The following is a 24,270-nucleotide window of genomic DNA, read 5'->3' as shown; positions in this document are numbered from 1 at the left end:
AACATAGGAAGAGAGAAAGAAGTCTTCTACACACCAGATAAATTGCTTTTGGCTGTCGCCAAAATATCCATGGCCATGATCTATGTGGAAACCAGAGTGGTATAGGGAACATATAATGGAGGAAAATCATCAGGTGTTAAGAATAGTTGAAGGACCATTAATACATTTAGTAATGAGTGGATTTGTTACCCAAAATTGTCCAAGGTTTAACATGACCGTAAATATGTGCATGTACCTCTTTGTGTGAAGGAAGTGCTCAGCAATAATAATACCTCAGACTAGAAAAACTACTGTTATGAGTTTCCTAATTTTGATGGATTTTAAAAGTATTCTAATAACAGATTCATTTCTATTTTTTTTATTTTAAGTTAGAAAAACTGCTGCATTTTTATTTGCATCTCATCGTATTCTTTATTGTGTTCTGTTTGTAGTGTATATTTGTTACATCGTGTACAAAATTCAGATTTTTCTATGTTCATTTCAATGTGATGTATGGTTAATGAAAGTTCAAGTAAAGTTCATACAAGAAAAAACATTTCATTTTGAAATGGAGCATATTCAACTTTATTAGCCTTTTAAATGCAAACCTTCCTTGCGTTTCTACTAAGCAAAATCGTTTTTATTGTTCTAGTTTAACATATGTATATAATATATACAAATATATTTGTATTGAGGATCTTGATTACATTTTACGTCATCACCTCTGTCTTACATCAATGCATCTAGCAAAGATGCAGGAAAAACAAGGAGCTTACCTTTACAAATTAATCTCCTGAATGAATAATGCAGTCTAATGGTTCTTAAAGTAATTATTATATCTGACAAATTGTACATTCAATTATGCATTATTAGCACTTTAGAGGAAGCCACAATTAAAATAAATATAAAGGCTAAGACAGAGGGTAAATCATTTAATAGTGTGCTAACCTTTATGCAATTCTTTTTTTTAAACACAAAACAGCCTTCATAACTAGGATATATATCTAGCATGTAAATATAGTACAACACATACATTGTGTGCAGAGGATACTGTTCAGGAATGCATAAAAATATCATGACATCAATTTCCATAATTTTAGCTATAATGTATTTATTCATCCTTTACAGCAATGTTGAAGAGTGTTAGTGGTTATATAACATGATGTATCTTGCTTGAAATATCAATATGGAAGCATAAACAAATATATACAAGATTTGTTAAAAAAAAAATAGATAATAGAAAGCTAAAGGCATTCATGATTATACAGCTGCCTAAAAAGAATTTTGGAAGGTGATTAACTACTACAATCATCCTAACTCACAATAATCTCTTTACAGGCAGCTAAGGAAGTTAGGACCATTTAAAAAGCCTCTTTTGGAGTCTCGGTTTAAAGATTTAAAATAATCAGTTGACTTAGCTCTCCATTTGTTACAAGAGTTGACTCTGTAGTCCCACCAGAGTAGTGCTGAAGTCAATCGCCACCTCCTCCAATCCACAGTACAATCACAACAATCTACAATAACTAATTTGCAAGATAAACTAGATGACTTAGAAAATTGGAGTAGATGTAACAATCTTCACTTCGAAGGCTTTCTTGAATCAATACAACCTAGCTGTCTCTTACACTTCCTTGTCAATTGACTGCCAGAGACATTTCAATTACAGGACCTATCAAAAATGACTCTAATTGTGGAAAGAACTCATAGACTAAGCTCTGAACAACCAATGACCCTACACAGCCACGACCAGTGATCACTACATTTCTAAACTACAAAAAACTCTCTCCTCTATCAAAATCAAATATTTCTAATTTTCAAAGACTATTATACCCATTCCTTATTGGCAGCATGATATCTTGTACACCACACTCCTCAGTACTTTCAATCTTCTTGAGTTGGGATGGGTGGAGTCCAACTTTTTTGTATTTCACTGATCCTAAACCAATGTCCAAACAGGGTATTAGATACTATTGCTGCAACAAATGGCAAGAAACAAAATAAGCAATCTTATTTCACAGTGCTATCCTGAAACATTGAGAGAGCAAACACTTCCATTAAAGAATACTATTCTGACATGCAGTATACACAGAAGCACCATTTTCAGTCCCTCTGCAGAGAAGGAGAGTGACACAATTGAAGGCTAGCAGAGAAATGTGTTTCTCTGGAGGGTAAAAAAAAATCTGACTTATACACAATGAAAAGTAATTAGTGAAATACAAGTGAAACTTTGCTTTACTTGACTCTTGTTGCAGCATATCTTCTAGGGAGCTAATTAATTCATGAATAATTTCAGAAAAAACAAGCTGGCAAGCAAGTGAATCAGTTAAATATAAAAATATAAGTTAAAGAAAATAAAACACATTATTTGACTGACATTTTTCTACTACTACAAATACAGTTTTGATCAATTTAGTCTTGGTGTTAGAAGAAAAGAAAAGCAGATAGTACAATTACCGAGTGCTTTGGTATTCATTACTACTGACAAAGATATAATGGCAAGTGCGGAAAAAAACATCTAAAGTCTCAGGAAGAACAAAAAGGTATTCAATCTGCAGCATCGACGTCTAGTGTAAGACAAAAGTTTTTTAAATACAATGTTAGGTTACAAAGTTCTGTAAATAAATCTAAAGCTGCACAGTATGTTAAAATACTGTAATTATCCTCTTAGAAAGATCACATACACATGCTTTCACACAAGCAATAACACACATAAACACCATTCCCAATGAGGGATGCACTATACTACCATTCTCAACTTCACTCTCACCTTACAATTCTGCTAACACTTGGTTACTGTCCCTCATCCTACCCTTCCCACCTCTTCTAGTTTGTAAGCTCATTCGAGCAAGGTCCTCATCAACCTAGTATTTCTGTCAAAATTTGGTGTACTTTGTCTCATTTATTGTTACATTATCCCTTTTATAACATTGTAAAGCACTGCAGAATAAGTTGGCACTACATAAATGCCAATAATAATAATAATAATTGTACTCTCTTTTATAATGCATATACAACACACATATATCACATAGTAATACACCTAAACAAGACACCATATAATACATATATACTTAATTACAAACCCGCAAACATAAACCAATTTACAGCAGCACATACCACAAACATACACATCCATTTATGGCTGGAAAAAGATCACATGCATTGTTTCCACCAGGTGTTTTTGCTGTCTGGTTCCTCCCCCTAGATGTACAGACATAGTTCAGCAGGTGTTCTCTATTAAAGACTCTTTAACAATTGAAATATTAATTATATACTTTACAGCAGCTTTTTTCTTTCTTTTTTTTTTAGTGTTCACATAAAAGAATTTAGGAAGCAATTTCAGTATGATTCTCTTGCATTATTTGTTTTATATTTAAAACTTTCCATTTTGGTTACTTTAAAGGTTTTTAAATAATTTATTTTTAAATGCTTGCCATAAAACAGTTTTTACCAGACCAAAACGATATAAATTTGTAGAATACATTCATGTAGAGTGTAGAGCGTATTGTATCACTTTTCAAAAGAAGAACAGTTTTGGGACACAGCTGCAGTGCATTAGGAAAAAAAATAATTATATAGACGTTACCTGTGAACAAGTTTGAAACTACTCTTAGCCTGTTTACTTCTTAGCTCTTTCCATTAAAATAAAAACACATTTTTAATGGGATATGTAAATGCCCTGTAGAATTTGAGAATATATTGCTGTTCAGTAATTCCAAAAATATACATATATGGTAAAAATATTATAATTTTATTTTTTTCATTCATTCTTTTAAAAACTATTGGAGCTGGTAATACAAGCTCCAGTAGTTTTTCAAAGAATTCATGATTTTCTGGTCCATGAACTGGTGGGCCCTCTGGTCGAAGTTTGCTATGTGGGACTATGTGGGGCCTTGCCTAGCCTACAGAAGGTATTGGCTGAGCTCACTATGGGACCTCGGAGCACTGTCCTGGATACTGCATAATTACTTGGTGTAGCTCCTTCTCCACCACCCTCTCTATCTTACACATGAGGTATACTCGGGTTTTCATTCTTGTAACACACTCTGTTTTTTATTTTCCAAAATTATTTTGATGATTGATCCTACAGTTAGTTACTTTCAACACTCATATGTCAGAGTGCACTGATTAATCCTATTATTTGTTTTTATATACCTTTATGTTCTCACTGACGTTAGAATGTACTGTATTGCTGACTTGCTCCTGTAGGCATAGTATCCATCTTATTTTCCCTTTTTAAAAGCAAAAAACAAAACAAAAAAAAAACAGTGCAACAATCTATAGATGTCCTGTAGTAAACTTGCAATGTCTTGTGTATTATAGAATCTTGATGTGTCATTATATGCTTCACTGTTTATCAATGCGCTACAAAAAATAAGGAATGTAAAAATGGCTGATGAAAACCGTTTGGCCCATCTAGTCTGCCCAATTTTATAAATACTCTCATTAGTCTTTAGCCTTGTCTTAAAGGACCACTATAGGCACCCAGACCACTTCAGCTCAATGAAGTGGTCTGGGTGCCAGGTCCCTCTAGTTTTAACTCTGCATTGAGGGGAGGGGGACCATAAGGGTGGGAGGGACCTAACGACTACATAGTGCCAGGAAAACAAGTTTGTTTTCCTGGCACTATAGTGGTCCTTTAAGTCTATGATAGCCTTATGCCTATCCAATGCATGCTTAAACTCCGTCACTGTATTAACCTCTACCACTTCAGCTTGAAGGCTATTACATGCATCCACTACCCTCTCAGTAAAGTTATACTTCCTGATATTATTTTTAAACCTTTGTCCCTCTAATTTAAGACTATGTCCTCTTGTTGTGGTAGTTTTTCTTCTTTTAAATGTAGTCTCCTCCTTTACTGTGTTGATTCCCTTTATGTATTTAAATGTTTCTATCATATCCCCTGTCTCATCTTTCCTCCAAGCTATACAGATAGACAGATAGACAGACAGACAATAGAGAGACAGTCAGCCAGATGAAATATATATATATAAAAAAAATATATAATACTGATAATATAACTTAAGTATTTTTAATGGCAAGAAACAGCAAGCATACTGATGGTAATAACTACAATTACTATAACATTAATTCAGTTGTACAGGTATGTATAAGCAAACTGCAGCAGTCTCTTACATTTCCCAAAATGCTACTATTGTGCAAGCGCTTAGTACAAATTATTAGTGAATGAAAGGCTCTAAGAAATCATGCAATGCCTTGAGCAATGTTTTTAACTTCTGTCATGGCAAACTCAATTTGTTGAGAAATAAGCAAAAGCTTTCTCTGTGTCAGATTGGGTTTAAGTCAATTCAGGCTTCGGTAGTAACAACTCGCATATGGGTAGTGCAGCTGATTCTCTTCATTGGATCCTGATTATTTAATCAGTTTTGTTCTCAAACAGACAAGCTGCAATAAGTCCTCATAATGCTACATTATATGGCACAATAGTTTCACTAGGTTATTTGACACAAGATACATTTTCACTTACATACTGTAAGACAGTAATCACTGTTGATGTCAGTAGTTAGGTTTGATACTAGTTGCACCATCAGGTGTCAGTATAGGTTTGTCACTGAATAAAATGATCCACATATGTATAAAACTGTTCTTGATAATGATAAAAATAAATTGGAAGCTTTATGCTTTAATAAAACATTGACAGGTACACTGATGGTAAGCAGAATTTGCAGCTGTCATATAATAAACATTATGCTCTAATTTATTCTAGCCATATTATGCCCTAAAGCGGCATTTTGAGCACTACATACCACTGTAGTGGTTATAGTGTCTACATACCACTGTAGTGGTTATAGTGTCATGCTGACCTAGTCCCTTCCACTTCAACATTAGCAACATTAATTTTGTCTAGATTTGGACATCATTTATCTACCTGAATTGAAGTTTTCAGTATGGATTCCATTACAACAGATAGAAGTAATCTGGTAAATGCATAGTAGTTCACTCATGGACATCTACAGGAAAATCGCTAAGTCAAGGAAGCTAATCATCATCTCTTATAACAGAATTTAGAGAATATATGTATGTTTTCTGGTGTTCCTATATGGTCGTTATCTCCATAAATATGGTTTTGATAAGCCTGATCAAGTTAAGCATTGCTCAGAACATGTGCTGTCTTTGCTCTTGTCCAACACTGGTATCAGTTTGTTCAAAAGACCAATATCTATCTGAAGTTAGTTTCATTGAGTTTCTCTATCAAATGCTCTAGATCATGTCTCTATGGTAATGTTAAAGATAACAGATCAACAAATATACATACAGGGTTGTTGTTGATTGAGGGGTGCCAAGCCTTGTACACAGCAGCATTATATTTTTTTGTCTGGAACTAGTGAAACCAGACAATAATATCTGTCAGTCCATGCTGTTCTTGTTTTCTATCAGTAGTCTATCATTCAGTCATTTAACAGTGATTCCAACAGGCTTCTTACCAATCATGACAGGTGGTTAGTATTTTTAGGAATACCATTGATCTGTAAGTCAATAGGTTGGGGCTAGTTTTTCTGGTCTTCCCAAAATTTTAGATTTTCTGTACCTTTTCTGAATTATACAGGCATTAGGTATTTAAGTCTACATCAATAAAGGACTTATTCCATCCTAATACGTCAGTCATTTTCTCCGAGTCTGAAATTTATAGCCTAATGCTAGTTTCAGACCCTTAAATACCTGCCTTAATATTATTTCTGATTTCTCTAAAAATTGCTTTTTGTATAATTAATATCCTGCTATTTATCTGTATGGTTTTCCCTCCCAGTTGATGTAATTTTGGAACAATTTAAATCATCACTTTGCAAACTTGACCACATTTTAGGTTTATTTTACTTCAAATGGCACCTTCTTTTGAGTACACAAAATAACTTTAGAACTAACTTCCCATACATATTTTTGACAAGTTGTGGTTACATCTATAATAGTTGTATGTTATTATGGGCTATATCCTCCAGGGAACCAAGGAAAATGTTTTAATGAAAATGAAGAGGAAGTTCCCAGTATCCCAGGACATATGACTCATGACATATTATTATTATTATTATTATTATTATTATTATTTTATCATTTATATAGCGACAACAAATTCCGTAGCACTGTACATTGGGTGGACTAACAGACACATAATTGAGATCAGACAACTGGACGTACAGGAACAGAGGGGGTTGAGGGCCCTGCTCGATGAGCTTACATGCTAGAGGGAGTGGGGTATAGTGACACAAAGGGTTAAAGTAGGGGAATTAAATAGTTTGTTAGAGAAGGGTTTATTGAGTGCTTGGTAGGTCATTTTTGACAGTTGCAGGAAAGGAGTCATGGGGTGGGGGATGAGAAACCTGCTGACAGTGTAATTGATACGCTTTAATGAAGAAGTGAGCTTTCAGAGATTTTTTGAAGGAGTGGAGGCTGAGTGAAAGTCTGATTGAGGAGGGAACAGAGTTCCACAGAAGAGGTGCAGCCCTGGAGAAGTCTTGAAGGCGAGCATCAGAGGTGGGGATCCGGGCAGAGGATAGGCGTAGGTCTTGGGCTGAGCGTAGGGGTCTCAATGGGACATACTTGTGTATGAGGGAGGATAGGTATGTTGGAGCAGCATTATGTAGGGATTTGTAAGCAAGCACCAGAATTTTGAATTGGGCCCTATATCTAACTGGAAGCCAATGCAGGGACTGACAGAGCGTGGAGGCATGGGAGGTGCGACCGGACAGGAAAATAAGCCTCGCAGCCACATTCATTATAGATTGCAGCGGTGCAAGCTGGGAACATGTAAGACCGGTGAGAAGGGAATTGCAATAGTCAAGGCGAGAGAGAACAACAGCATGAACCAGTACCTTTGCTGCGTCCGGCGTTAGATATGGGCGGGAAAGCCCAGGATGTTCCATTACAATACAGCAGGGATTGATAGAGTAGCTCAAAAGAATAAAAGGAGATGCATGTGAACGAAATGTCCAGTACAGAGGACACAAGTTAATGAGCTGGGTCTCAGGAGGATATGCAGAGCCCACTTAACAAGTGGCCACTTAACAAGTGGTTGTTTGCAGATCATGTGCCTTTGGATTTTTATATGCTTTCACATAAACATGCATATTTATATGTTTTTTTCTTATTAAAGAAAAATAATGGTATTATTCCACTAGAAATTATGTAGAAATGCCAAAGTACAGTTCTGTTGATAAATTACAAATAAGGTAACTTTATAAATGTTCTGCAACCTACATTTAAATAAAATAAAAGTATTCCAAATGTTTATTCAGAAAATGTTATATTTATATATATGTATAAATATAAACTCCTCGTGTCCTGCACTCTCACTGCTCCCAGTCTTCTAATGCCTTGATGCTAATCCTGGCCATAATATAGAATACCTTGTAGGAAAGCACTCACAGGACTTGATATGGTTCAAAAATAGTGCTTCTTTCTTGCAGCAAAAATTTCAAGTAGAAAATGTCAACGTTTCAGTCCCATCTGGACTTTTATCAAAAGTCTTGATAATAATATATATATATGTATATATGAAACAGAATATATGTGTATTGTATATATATATATATATATATATATATATACCTCCTTATATAATAATTATATAATAATGCACTTGTTGTGTGCCCTGCATATGTTTCACTTCGGCAGGAATAGTGCAATGCTTTAAGTCATGTGTGACATCTGAACTAGAGACAAATGAAAATATTTAACAGTGAAAAAAGGAAAAGCCTACTGGCAAAACAGCAGTTTTATGTACCAAGCTGTCATGACATATGTCACAAGCAATTTAATGTTAATGCTACACAATTATACTTTGAGAACTTATTAGTGACAGCATTATCCAATAGTGTCACTTTGAAAAGACACAAAATTTATATTGTTACTAATTGCAGGATCTTGGTCTTGGCAGATACTATTAAGCATTCACCAAGGGCAATAAGAGTGGACATATAACTTGATGTTTTCTCTAAAATGACATTAAAATGCTACAATCATTTCCATCAAATAATAAATTTAAAGCAACTCTAATAACATTAGGACAGGTTTTTCATTTTGTTTGGATTGTTATTGATTCTTAATCAGGGGTGTTACTAGCTTTCAAAAAAACATAGGTGAGCGCAAATCAAAACTACCAAGGAGCCATATCTCCACCTCTCTATGTGAGCCATGGCAACTGTGTATTCTGGAGAGTCGATGTAAAAAATTAGCCAGAACAAGAACATGCTGCATTTTAATGAATTCAATGCAATTCTAACTAGCCACATAACTTCAGCAAAGAGAACAACCAACACTTCTGTACAGCACATCCTCCTGGAGGTAATCAGGGGCAGGGAAGGTGGCTGAGCCATAGTGGGAAATCATGGGGCTTATATTAGAAAAGTTAGAGAAGAAAGAAAAATGTCAAAACTATTTCAAATGAACACTGTTAAGGCAATATTTTCTCCATGTTTATACCATGTTGGAAGAAGTGGTTCCCCAATAATGTTAAAATAGAGACAAATCAGTATGACGGCCATTTAAAAATATATATATATATCTGCCAAGCTTTACAAACAGTGAATAATAAGTTGTTCTTCGTCAAAGAGTGATGGTACAGATACAATAACATTGGTGAGCGTGTTCATGAAGGATAGAGGAGGTGAATTGAACCATGCCTCTGCTCCAAAGGATTGTAGAACTGTATTGTTGTGCTAAATTAAATTCTAAAAAAAATGGAAATAATGAAACCAACCTGAGTAATATGGTTGTTGTAGTTGCAATTTAAATACAAATAAAATTATAATAATATATATTTTTTATGCATCCATAAAAAAGAGTGTAAGTGTTCATTGATGGACTTAATATCAAATCTGGATTTTTACATGGGTATAACCTTTTAATAGGATAATGGCACCCTAGATAAGAGAGAATGAGTTTTCCTATTCCTTTAGCATTTTATATGCATAAGTCAAAATCTGTGAAATATTGTCTGAACACAGAGCCCTCACATCTGATTCCTATTCTGAAATTCACTATCAAAGGACCACTAAAGTCAATGGGATGAAGTGGCCTGGTTTCGATGGCCCTGTCAATTTAATCATTCAAGTTAAAAAACTACTGTTTTTCAGAAACAGCAATGTTTACCTTGAAGGGTTAAATGCACCTCCACTGGATTTGTCTGCAGTGACTAAGTAAAACATGGTTACATGACATTGCAGCCCCCATAGGAAAGTTTTGATTCAATGCTTTACTATGCAAAAACTTTGATGCATACCATGCATGCACATCAGGTTTCCCAGTGCTCCTCCATGATGCTGCATAAGAAAGATAAGTAAAGAGTGCTGGAGGAGTTTGAGACTATGTAACTAGGGACAGAGGCACTAAAGTGTTGGGAATACAAGTTGGAAATACAAGTTTGTATTCCTGATGCTACAGTGTTCCTTTCATTCACAATAAATCCCAACCTTAGCAAATAACCCTTGTAATGTGTGTATTTGAATTATATGCATAGCAGTATTGAAGTGCTATGGAAATCAGTATTATATAGTATAGTATATAATAATATAGTTTTTTTTCTATACTGTATAGGTGATAGGTGTAATTATACAGGTGTATGTCCATCTGAAAATATAGTGCATTGTGATATAAGTACATTGAACATTTACTTGACACTCTTGACACAACGTGACACTTTACGTATCAGGACCACTACTGCTTAATGTAGTTTTTCTGGGAAAAACTATTTTTCTAAGGAAAAACTATTGTAAACTCTGCCTTTTCCTAGAACATGTAGTGTTTACGTTAGTCCCTTAGGCCACCTGAGACACTTGTGACACTTAGACAGGAACTAGGCCATTAGAGTCCCTTCCTGGTGCAGTCCTGCAATCTTTGCAGAACTAAGTATACTGTATATCCTTACACCAGGAACCAATAGCTTGGATAATTTGACTTACATTTTGAAACTCTATCAATGTTTAATGTTTATTGGACAAATCTCTGGTGTCTTTCAGAACAATATACCACTATAACACTTGTTTCTCATATTTGAAACCTATTGAGTACAGAACAAATATTTGAGTTTGATTAATATTAATTATAAAAAAGAACCAACTATGCTTATTTGTTCATGAATAAAATAAAGAGTTAAAACTAAAAACTGAAATATTGGAATTAATATTAGAATATGATGTACACTGCATATAGAAAATATAAAGCAAAGCAAAAAAAAAAGATTTATTCAAAAACACTTACTGCTATATGTAATATTGAATCCTCGTCCAGACATTGAGTGATCTGCTTGAAATTCGAGTCGTAGTATATGATTGTTGCTGGTAAGATGAGAGGGAACTTCTGCTCCAGTAAATGTTCCTAATATCGGAGAATCCAAAGAGTCACCATCTTTAATAGCAAGAAAATCAAATTGAGTTTCTAGATCAAAATCATTAAATGAAAGGTGTATTCGGCTTCCTGGATCTGATATTATTGTCCAGATACAGTTTAAATTATTTCCATATCCCTCTGGGTAGTCAGGTGATAGTACTGTTCCCATCGGCGCTGTGAAATTAGATAGGCAAGGAACTGTAAAAGAAAAGCAAAATAAATTAGAGAACCGACATGTATTATTGAGCTTTCCACATTGGTAAGAAATATTTAAGTAAAGCGCTGCTCATTAATTTTATGAATGTCCAGTGTGAATATAATTCTTGGATAGATTCCAAATAAAAAAACACAATTGTCAGCAGTAATTGGTTTTCTTTGTCTCTGTGCATTGAGATCATAACAATTCTTCTACATGAATAACATACAAGTACTTCATTAACTACTAAGAGACATAATCTACTGTAGATACAAGTGTTGCTTAATATTGTCTACTAATACACCAGTAAAGCACGAATGCTGCATGTCTACTAAGAAATAAAACAGCACATTCTACCACAGATACAAGTACTGCATGATCCTGTCAACATAAACCTAACCTGTTTTAGGTATAATGGCTGCAAATGGTACCAGTATTTCATTAATCTGTATATATATATAAGAGCGCTGTCTACTGCAGCCTACTTACTGCATTAAAGGAACACTACAGTGTTAAGAGTACAAATTTGCATTTCTAACGTGAAAGTGGCCAAGTTGCAGATTAGTTTTAGGGCCACCCATTTTGAAATAAAGTTGTTGTTTTTATTTTTTTTTAAACTACCTTTTCTTTTTTTCATGCCTTTTTTCCAGTGTGGAGACTCCATCTGTGCTGCTGCCTGTGCCTCCTCCCACAGTGTCATCTGGCTCTTGAGCTAAAGGATAATCCAATGCTCCTCATAGGGGAACATTGAGGATCTGATGTACAAAATTGGGAAGCGGTATGTAGATCCACATTTTTCTTATAGGAAAGCAATGAATTCAATGATATCCTATGAGCTGCAATGGTCACATGACAGAGTTTTACACGGTTGTTGCTGCCGAAGCCCCTCTTATAGCTTAAAGGAAGACAGCCATGTGTGGTGTGTTTGATGCTGCAATGAAAACAATTGCAGTTTCTACAAAACTGCAATGTTGTACATTGAAGGGTTAAAACTACAGTAGGGTAACATACTAGATGAAAATTTATTAAAAAAAATAAATACATTTTAAGCTAAAACAGCCAAGCTAATTCTACTTACATTCTGCCATTTGGCTTTAACTTCCCTACAATTTAGTGTTTAGTGAATAAACCCCTATTCTGTTGTAGGGTATGATTCGTGGATGGAATTAAATCCAAAATATACTGCATAGCGTAAGTAACATATCCTTTTTCTACTAATAAACATGGGGTTATTTACAAACTAGTGAGTTCTTGTGAATTATTGCCAAATTATAATTCTGCTACACTCAGCTATTTTTACAATTGAATTGTCAGTGGACCAACTTAAATAAAGAACCCTACAATCTAGTGCAGAATTTCTGACAGAATGACATAATCCCAGCAGAAGGGACAACTGTATATTGTTTTGATGTAAAAAAAAAATAATAATAATATATATATTTTGTCCTAAATTATTTTAAATGTATTTCATAGCTGTTAAAGGACCACCAAAGGCACCCAAACCACTTTATCTAAAAAAAAAATGTTGCTGTTTTATTGAAACTGCTATGTTTTAAATGCAGGGTTTAATACACCTCTAGTGCCTGTCTGCTTGACAACCTCTAGAGTCACTTCCCCTATGAGAACCAAATAGCTATCAATCAAATTCTCGTACTTGGGAGCATTTGATTGACACATCATTAGCCTCCCCATTCTTCCCTATGTCAAAGGATTGGATTGGCTTAGACCAGCATGGCAAGTAAACCCTTACTCAGTGGTGGAACCAATATAGCTAGGCTAAAACTATAGTGTCAGAAATATATGTTTGTAGTCCTAATGCTACTGTGTTCCTTTAACTTTTTTTTGTTAAAAAAAAAAAACGGTGTGTATTTTTATGTGTTGTATATTGGATCTGAAAAGGGTAACTTTGTCCAATGACCCAAACTCCTGTCAATCTGTCGCGTGTAATAGATTTGCTAATCTATGCATTCTTCAATGAATAGAAGGTTTTGACATTGGAGGTGAAAGGGAGACAGTTCCTAAGACTTTATAACTTCCTTTATAAGGAACAACTGTTTAAAATCATAACAATCTAAGCCATACGCACTGTGAATGTGGTTAATAACAACTGAAATGTGAAGAATACATTTTCAAAATCCACATAATTTATCACTGTCTATAAAATTGTCACAATTTAATTTCTGTTACTCCAGACCTAGAAGAGCGTTTTGTGAAACAGATGATGAAAAAGAAATCTGCTAATTTCAGCACTATTCATGCAGTGCAAACTAATGCTCATATGTTTCAAACATATGTAATTGCTAGTCATTTCAAATACTAGGAACAAATATTATGTTTTATTTTTTGCTTTACTTGATGGATATATAATTTCATTAAAAAAATGATGTATTGCATTTATATTGCGAGCCTGAGTAAATGCAGTCAATGGTGTGAAATAATGAACCAGATTGCAGTCATTTACAGAAACTAAGCATGCCAAATGCCTTTTTTTACAGAGCCAACATGTACTGTAACTTTGGCAACATCTGTATCTGCTATCAATGCATAAGCGTCACGCACACACCACATGCCATATGCTTTCAAAATTACTAAGCTTTGTTTTTATTGCTGATTTTCATCATATTTACCTGTATATGTAAGACTCATTTATTTGACTATTTTATTTGTGTATTATTTAATTAAGACAAGTTTAACCAATGATATGGGACTTAATGGAATAGAAAAAAAAGTTACATGTTTTTGTTATTTAAGCTGGCAAGGCATAGTAACTAATTTGTAAGGGGCAAGGGCAATTAAGTATATAAACACAAAATGATATACCACATCATGCTACCTTATATAAAAAATGGTGTTGGGTTCATGTGGGCACGTGCACACAAAGTATCCACTTTGCATACAATATAAAAACCACAAATGGCAGAGTGGAGGGGTGGGGGTGAAGCGGTGTTAGGAGCTGTAGGCCATCTACAACAGTGTTAATTACTTAAAAGCTGACATTCTTCTGTATCAGCAATTTAGTGGGAACCCCAACCTCTATGTGATCCAGGCTTCCTGTAAGACCTTGGTAATACATACAACTCCAGAGGTTGATGTAGTTGGATGTGTTAGTTCTATGCTCCCGAGAGAGTACTCGTATAAAGAAACTTTACACCTCAAATATCTACCTCACAAAGTACTGATTGACTGGAGAATATAGGGGATATGGCAGTGATGAGATCCCTAGGTGCCAAAAAAATTAACACTGGTGAAGGGAGCCTCCGCATCTGCACTCCTCTATGGGAGCATCTGCACTCTCTTATGGGAGCATCTAAAACAAGATGGCAAGTGCAGGCTTGCATCACCGACATCTAGTTCATCAGAGTGTGATGTATCACCATGTAAACCACTGAACAAACTGATCTCATAGAAGCCACTATAAAAAATTTTGGGATAAGATACAATGCTCACTGCAGCACAGCTTTCATAAATTGACAGAAAATCGAAGAAAAGAGAGGGTCTGGGAGATAGAACCACAGACTTAGAGGGCAAGATGGAGGAGTTGAAAAGGGCGCATAGTAACATGGCTAAACCACATGAAGCCCTGGAGGACAGAGTAGCGACAACCAAGTGTAAACTGGAAGACCAAGAGGACCGCACCAGAAGAAATAATATAAGGCTGCAGGGGATTGACAAGACAGTCAATAATGCCACTCTTTATGATTTTGTAATAGCATTTTTGCTTACACTCCGACCCTAAATGTAGAAAAATGACCTATTGCTAATAGGGTGCACCGGCTTCCGAGGACTTTTGCATCTACTATGCTCCCCTCCAGGGATATAATGGTCAGAGTGCATTATTTTACCAGAAAAGAGCAACTTATACAAGCTGCTAGAGCCAGGACTGAGCTCCAAGCACCTTATACTGGTATCCTCTTTTACACGCATCTCTCCCCTTATACCTTAGCAAAACAGTGTCACTGTAGTGTCACTTTAAATAAACACTTCAAGCACTACATAATGGTAGGCCCAGAGCATTACAGGCACCATAGCTACCACAGCACACTGTAGTGGTTATGGTGCATTAAATACTTGTTTAAGCTTACTTGCATCATACCAGCAGGAATCTGTATAATCTGGAAAACAGATTTATCCTACCCAGAAGAGCTATCCAGATCGCAGATATTAGCGATTAGTATTACCCTGCACAAGAGATAGAGCAACCCCAGACAATCATTTTAGGTTTGTCAATAAGGTAATACTGGTCTTAAAACAGTGAACAAGAGGCTCACAGCTAGATTAGCTTTTTGACTCATTTAGATCATAGTAATATTAAAATATATGAAAACCCCCAAAAATTGGCAAAAAACTCAGTAGTATGCCCTACAGTTTCATAAAATGTTGCTTGAAGAATATGCAGATTTTAATGGCAGTAGCAATAGCAAATAAAACAACAAATTCCTAAAATCATATAATTCATACATTCATAACTTCAAATATCTATTCCGATTACTCAGGACGTCTATGGTGCCATTGACACTGGAGATTTCATTATGCTTTTAATATGTTCCATTATGTAGGTATTTCTGGCACAGTTCTAATGTCTCTTATGGAATTTTTATCCCATCATTTTTTCTCTGTCTCATTCTCTGGTAATCCATCACTTACTCTTATACTTGATATTTCCCAGAAGTATCACCGGTTCTCCATCCATCTTCTCTTGGAAACCTTTTAATATCATTAAGGTTTCAATGCTATGTCCATCATTCTTACATATGGCTAACTCACTCTCTCCTATCCATTCAAACTCTCTTAAGCTCTCTTAAGTTGATATTTTAATATTAACTGAAACTCAATATTTTTTAAACTGAGATTACACATTTCCTTCCTTTCTTTCATAAAAGCTCTTTATTATTAACAAAGCTGTAATAATCCCACATAAACAATGTGATGTTGGTCACTCCTAAAATAAACAAGCATGATGTTAATTAGATAGAGGGATAGATAGATTTCTCATCGTCCTTACAAAGAAAGTTATATAGATTCTCATTATAATAATGGTTGGAAAAAAACAGATTATATATATATATATATATATATATATATATATATTTAATGTAGAAATAAAATTACATATCTTAAGCCAATAGATAGCTCTGTTAATGCTAGATCTAATTGCAAAAGGACATCTTGACTTTGTTTCTCATTAAAATTCAAAATTATCTAAAAAGAGCCAACAAGAGAGCTGTGTTATTAGCCTTAACAAATTAATAGGAAACATGGTGTACTCATTTTTGTGAAATATTTAGCAGCTGTCAAAATTTGATACTTTACTTGTTTGATTAATGTCTTTAAACCACACATGTATAAAACAAGCTCTGGATAATAACAATCAATTATGTTTTGTTAATAGTGACATGCCGGGTTACATTAAACATTTTTTTGCCAACTATTTGAAGCAAACTTTATCTGCACCAGGGTGTTGTATCTATAGCCAATCAGGAAATTATTCATGCATGTTCTGAATTCCCAGAGTGTTAATAGTTGTGTTAAATATGTTAAAAACAGTCCAGGTCACAAAAAAAACTAATTCATTTAATCCATATTTTATTTTTTCTTATTCCTTAATATGTTTTAAATAAGAATGTGCATAATGATTTAGTCCTGATTCGTACCTCATGGCAAGTAATACAAAGAAACACTTGTATATAAAACAGCCCATAACAACAGCTTTCATTTTTATGAAGTCACTATGGGGCATAAGTCCCTGTAAGCCATCTTGCTTTAGGAGGTAAACCATTTTCAAATAGTTCTATTATGAAGTTATCTCCCAAGCAGCCATCAGCTGCTTCTCATCTGTCCTTCCTTCTGGCCACTGGTCTTCTGAGAAGTTTTGCCATGAGCACTAGCTTATCACTTTAAAAAGAAAGGCTATAGTAGAGGCAGCTGACTGGTGGGACAACTTTAGAGTATAAACTGTCCAAAATTTGTTCATCCCTATTAGGTAAGAGGAAACCCAGGAACTCCAGCCTGCATAGAGACTTCATTGAGTTGAAGTTGTTATGGGATGTAATGGCCCTTTAAATGTTTTGAATAAATCATTTCTTTATCAACCATGGATTTTGACGTTTTACTTTTTTAATAATTCATACCAGAGTCTATTTTTTTAACTGATAAAATTCAAATATCTTATTTGGACCCTGTTTTATAACAATTTAACATACATGTAGTCCTTAAGGTTTTACTAAATGCTACAATGTTCTGGATATTTAACATTAAAGCCTTAACTGCATATTGTTGGATAAGCTTTCCAAATAATTTTGAATAAACTTTTAAAATTATTCATATTGTAAAAAAATATTTTAATTTAGTCATAGATAATTTATATTTTTTTTACATAAAAATATTTTATATTTTTTTTATATTTTAATGCAATTAATTTTTTTAAAAGTTTATCCAAACATACTAAATCATTGGCAAAGCTTATCCGACAAAAATTATATTGAGGCCTTTTACTATAAAAAAAAGTATTTCACAAAAGATCACTAGAATTTTGAGAAGCCACAACTTCCCCTAGTAATCTTTCTGATAAAATCTTGGACAAGAATTCATAGTAGTTCCTCTATGTGTTTTAATCCATTATGCTGATTACCAAAATGTTTGAATTGTTGTGCAACAAAAGTGACTTGAGAAACCTCTAACTAAAGATGGTATTTTATTTTATTAAAACAATTTAAACTTTTTTGTTCTTGAGCTTTGGACAAATTTAAAAAAGTGGAAATATTACTAATAGTGATGTCGCGAACTGTCCGCCGAACCGTTCGCGAACATTTCACCGGCGAACAATAGCGTGTTCGCGGCGAAACGAACATACGCAATTTCCGGTCCGCCCCCTATACGTCATCATTGAGTGAACTTTGGCCCGGAACCTCACAGTCAGCAGACACTTCCTGGGAGGGAGGGTATGCTGCTGATTGGCTGGAATGTGTCTGCTGACTGTGAGGTTCCGGGCCAAAGTTCACTCAATGATGACGTATAGGGGGCGGACCGGAAATTGCGTATGTTCGTTTCGCCGCGAACACACTATTGTTCGCTGGCGAAATGTTCGCGAACGGTTCGGCGGACAGTTCGCGACATCACTAATTACTAACTTTACATTCTTCAAATATTTTTTTTAAACACTCAAAGAAGGTATGTGATTGTAACACTGATATTGATGTTATTAATTTCCTACAATCTTGGCTGACTGTAATCAAAGCAATTCAGATCTACTCTGACATGTTTTATATAGTACATAAGAAGTTCATGGGAAAAAACCCACAGAGCTTGTTGAGCCATCTACATACTATACAAAAAAAAAAGATTATGATGGTAGAATACCAGAATTTAAATTCTTTGTATGTATCAAAATTAAAGGGTTACTCCAACCCTTATTCATTTTTTTTAAAATAATGAATAATGCTCTATAAGGCATTATTCTATAGGTACCCCCATACCAATCACTTACAAATAGTTTTTAAATAAGTTTAACTTACCTTTAGTTTTCAAGCTAAAAGATTGCATATCCTGACTCCTACCACCACTTAAAAAGCAGAAGTGGTCATGGTGGTTCAAAAAGCACTTTAACATGCATTTTTATTAAATTATATATCTATGTTATATTTTAGGTTACTATTTTATAACGTCCCTAGTGTCATATTTCTTATAAAAATCATTTTATGCCTGTAACTTGATAAACAACAGGTTTCACATTCTTTGTAAAGGGACACTATAGGCACCCAGATCATTTCATCTCATTGTCCCTTTAACCCTGCAGCTGAAAACATTGGCATTTTATAGATGTTTTCATTCCATGGATAATACTGCCTCTTGTGGCTGTCTGCCAGATCACTGATTGATTGATTGATTGATTTAATGCTTTCCTACTGGGAAGTCATAATACGTGCTCAACACTCGCAGGCATTTGTTTTTCATTTTAAAAATTTTACTTGTTTATTAGCAAATATCTCTTGCACTCTCTGATTGAAACATTTAAATAAACTGTCAAATCTATTTTGCATCACTAGAACCAGTAAATGAATCCCTGCTTTAGTTCATTGACCAGTGTTTTTGGCTTATAAGCAATGAACAACACTACATTTCCAAAAGGTTACTGCAACATCAGTTGTTATTAATTGATCTTTCATTGACAGTTCTCATCGTAGATGTGCACACATACAGTGCTGGTAACTACTAACATATGACTAATTCAAGGCATATGAAGGCATTTTTCAGCACTGAACCCAAGTATGCACTTCCCACTCCATCTCCATGGAGTGATGTTAGAATAAAGCCCTATGCAATGGAACGTGCTGGGATTAGGTACTTAAAGGGACTCTCAAACACAGTTTTAGCTTAATTAAGTGATTTTGGTGTATAGATCATGCCCCTGCAGTCTCACTGCTCAATTATCTGCACTGTAGTGGTTAAATAACTTGTTTATGCATTCCTAGTCACAGCTCTTGGGTTAAGACTTACACATCCTATTTTACAAACTTCCTGAAAAACTCTACATTTCTTAGCATCCTCTTATTGCACAATGAGTTTAATTTAGAATTTGTTACATCCTTTCAAATAATAGCCTGCTATAGTCTGCACCATGCTCACGTGTGTGATTAAAGTTTAATTTATAGAGCAAGCAATGTTTTTAAGTAAACACATTGTGCTGTGCTGTATTGAAAATAAAATCATTGTTTTCATTTAGGCTGTTAGAGTCACAGTCAGGGTAGGTGTGGATAGGGCTACATACACAGAAAAAATTCATTTTTATTCATAAAAGCTATTTTTTTATTTATTGTTTATACTGCTAAGGTGTGGTCTAAGGGAATCCCATACAGGTTTTTGAGCTTTTAGAAAACGGTTGGACTGTATACTTTGTATTTTGTATCACAGAAACAAAAGAGATTTGAACTTACAGTGATTTAGACATCCAGTAAATGAAATATTTAGAATTTAGAATTAACTTGTTTTTTTACATATTTAATTCCTTAAAAAGTAATGTATTTTTAATGCATCCATCAACTTACCATCCAACATAGAAACATAGAAACATAGAATGTGACGGCAGATAAGAACCATTCGGGCCAACTAGTCTGCCCAATTTTCTAAATACTTTCATTAGTCCCTGGCTTTATCTTATAGTTAGGATAGCCTAATGCCTATCCCACACATGCTTAAACTCCTTTACTGTGTTAACCTCTACCACTTCAACCGCAAGGCTATTCCATGCATCCACTACCCTCTCAGTAAAGTAATACTTCCTGATATTATTTTTAAACCTTTGTCCTTCTAATTTTAGACTATGTCCTCTTGTTGTGGTAGTTTTTCTTATTTTAAATATAGTCTCCTCCTTTATCGTGTTGATTCCCTTTATGTATTTAAATGTTTCTATCATATCATCCCTGTCTCGTCTTTCCTCCAAGCTATTCATGTTAAGTTCCTTTAACCTTTCCTTGTAAGTTTTATCCTGCAATCCATGAACCAGTTTAGTTGCCCTTCTTTGAACTCTCCTTTTTCCTAACTGAAGTCCCTTTCCTTCATATTCATCTGTAAATACTGAACAAAAATATTGATTGAGGCAGTCAGCTAGACCTTTATCCTCTTCTACATACCTTCCTTCTTTTGTCTTTAATCTAACTAATCCTTGTTTTACTTTCCTTTTACCATTTATGTATCTAAAAGTGTTTTGTCCCCCTTTTTTTTTACTGACTGTGCTATTTTCTCTTCTGTGTGTGATTTGGAGGCTCTTATAACTTTCTTAGCCTCTTTCTGCCTAATCTTATAGAACTGTCTATCTTCCTCACTCTGTTTTTTTATAATTACTAAATGCTAACTTTTTGTTTTTTTTTTATTATTTTGGCCACATCTGTGGAGTACCACAGTGATTTCTTGAATTGTTTGCTTTTACTGACAAGCCTAATGCAATTTTCTATTCCCTTCAGCAGTGCAACGTTTAAATAATCCAATTTCTCTTGGACTCCTTTTAACTTGCTCCAGTCTGATAATGACTCATTAACACATATTTTAGTTTTAGAAAAGTCTGTTTTTATAAAGTCTAAAACTTTTGTTTTTGTGTGGTGTGACTTAGTCACTGTTCTTATATTATGCCATTATACATGTCATGATTCCCTTTTATTCCAGAAGCTTTGTCCTTAAGGGGTTAAACCACACTGACTGATGATCACTGGATCCTAAATGTTCACCTACAGTAATATCTGATACCAAATCTCCATTTGTTAACACTAAATCTAGTATGGCCTCTTTACGAGTTGGCTCCTCCATGACTTGTTTTAGAGATAATCCCAGTAGGGAGTTTAGAATATGTGTGCTCCTGACACAAGCAGCTGTTTTGATTTTCCAGTTCACATAAGGAAGATTAAAGTTTGACTTTTTATATTCATAACAATTTATATTTTTGAAATTTAGATTAAATAATGAAGGCTGCAAGATGCAGCAAACACCAGAATCAATGGCAAATGTTTAAAACAAAACAACAAAAACCTCCATTCTACATACCATACTGTAGCCTTTGGAACATTGCTGACAGTACAAAAAAATGTCTTGTATAATGGGAAAAGACAAGTTTGAATAAAAAAATGACCTTCAGTAAAAAACAAAAAGTTTAATGTATTACTACTTTTCTGCATTCACATATAGAGATGAGTTAAATTACACTACTAAAGTAGCTTAACTGTGACTCGCTATAGATATTCTTGCAACCTGACACAGTGTGATTAAATTCACTGTCTCATGGTCCTATGCAAAGAGATCCACCTACAGCTTCATTCTATTTTAAAAACAAATTGACAAAGAATAGAAAGAATAATCCTCTTGCAGAAAAAAATACTTTTCGGTCTATTCCCTAAACACAAGGATGGTGAGAACTAAGAAATGATTTACAAAATAGGTGAATTAGAAAGAATTTTCCAACTCTATTTGCTGTTACACATGTGCAAAAGTTGTTTGTCAGAATAAAATTCATGTTAATCAATATATAATTTATATAGAGCCAAAATTTTCTACAGCACTTTACAATGATAGAAGTTTTTCTAAATTGATATCTCCTATAGACTCCACAGGTAAAATTATTTGGAATTGATTAGTTGGAAGTTTGGCAGGAATTTTATTTGGACAATTTCTTAAAATATATTTTTGCACATGTATAAGGCATACATTTTAAAAACTGGTTGTCGATTCACCCAAGTCAATAAATAAATCACCTGTTCAATATGTTTTTATCAGCAATATCATACATTTGCCTATAGTATGAAATGTTTGGTCTGTACAAAAAAATGTTATACTCAGACAAAAAGTACAAACATTTGAATCACTTAAGAAGATGAAAAGCATGGGGGCTGGCATGTCTGTCTCGGGATGTGAGATGAAGGGTGTTGGTACTCCTTGATGGTGCCGAAATGAAACCTCTTTATCTGCAGTGTACTGGATGCTTTGTTCTTTGAGGTTTTTCGACAGACTACACTACATTCAGAGATGTTTTCTTTTGGCTACTAATTCCTGATGCAATTGTCTGTATGGTCATGCTTATCAATGCTAGATTAATAATAATAATAATACAGTCTAATGATTAGCTAATAGTGACTACTCAGATGTTGCCTCCAAGATCCTCAAGAGAGTTGTGTACACCAGACTGATTGACTTTCTCGAAACCAACTCTCTGCTTGACCCACTTCAGTCTGGATTCCGCGCTGGTCATTCTTTCGAAACGGCTGTGACCAAGGTATCCAACGATTTAATTGCTGCTAAATCTCGCGGCCATTACTTTGTCATAATTCTCCTTGATCTTTCTGCTGCCTTGATCATCATCTTCTTCACATTCTCCGTAATTTTGGTCTATGGGATACTGCTCTCTCCTGGTACGCCTCCTACCTCTCCCAATGCTCTTTCAGTACAGCTCTGACTCTGCCTCTTCCCCCCAACCCGCTCTCTGTCGGCATCTCTGTCGGCATCCCTACTGTTCTCTATTTACACTGCCTCCCTTGGTAAACTCATAAGCTCCTTTGGCTTCCGTTATCATTTCTATGCGGATGACACGCTTATCTACCTGTCCTCTCCTGATCTCTCTCAACTCGTTTTGACTCGTGTCTCTGACTGCCTCTCTTCGATTTCCAAATGGATGGCTGCTCACTTCCTTAACCCCTTAAGGACCAAACTTCGGGAATAAAAGGGAATCATGTCACGTGTCCTTACGGGGTTAAACTCAACCTGTCCAAAACAGAACTTCTCGTCTTTCCTCCCTCAAGTGTTACTACCCCTGTGTCTGTCTCCCTCCAAGTCAACAGCGCTACCATAAACTCTACCTCGCAGGCTCGCTGCCTGGGTGTTATTTTTTACTCCAACCTCTCCTTCACCCCTCATGTCCAATAAATCATCAAATCCTGTCGCTTCCATCTCAAAAACATAGCACGCATCCGCCCCTATTTAACCCCGGATGCGGCAAAGGTGCTGGCCCATGCTCTTGTTCTCTCTCGCCTGGACTACTGCAATACTCTTCTCAGTGTTCCCAGATTGCACCGCTGCAATCTATAATGAATTTGGCGGCGAGGCTCATTTTCCTGTCTCCCCGCTCTGTCAGTCCCTGCATTGGCTTCCAGTTAGATATAGGGCTCAATTTAAAATTCTGGTGCTTGCTTACAAGTCCCTATATAATGATGCTCCAACCTACCTATCCTCCCTAATACACAAGTATGTCCCGTCGAGGCCCCTACGCTCTGCCAAAG

At 35.1% G+C, this 24,270-nt stretch overlaps 1 protein-coding gene across 1 annotated transcript in view; it reads right to left on the bottom strand.

The window, feature by feature from the left end:
• CSMD3 (CUB and Sushi multiple domains 3) overlaps nucleotides 1–24,270 on the bottom strand; it is a 1,213,223-nt gene that overhangs the window by 519,003 nt on the left and 669,950 nt on the right. The window contains exon 16 of the mRNA XM_063451130.1: nucleotides 11,194–11,520. Coding sequence (XP_063307200.1) covers nucleotides 11,194–11,520 — 327 coding nt within the window. The remainder of the gene's footprint in view (nucleotides 1–11,193; nucleotides 11,521–24,270) is intronic.

The sequence above is a fragment of the Pelobates fuscus genome, chromosome 4 (genome assembly GCF_036172605.1).
Source record: "Pelobates fuscus isolate aPelFus1 chromosome 4, aPelFus1.pri, whole genome shotgun sequence".
In the NCBI taxonomy this organism is placed as follows: Eukaryota; Metazoa; Chordata; class Amphibia; order Anura; family Pelobatidae; genus Pelobates; species Pelobates fuscus.
The sequence above is the reverse complement of the archived record's forward strand: the minus strand, read 5'-3'. Positions and strand labels throughout refer to the sequence as shown.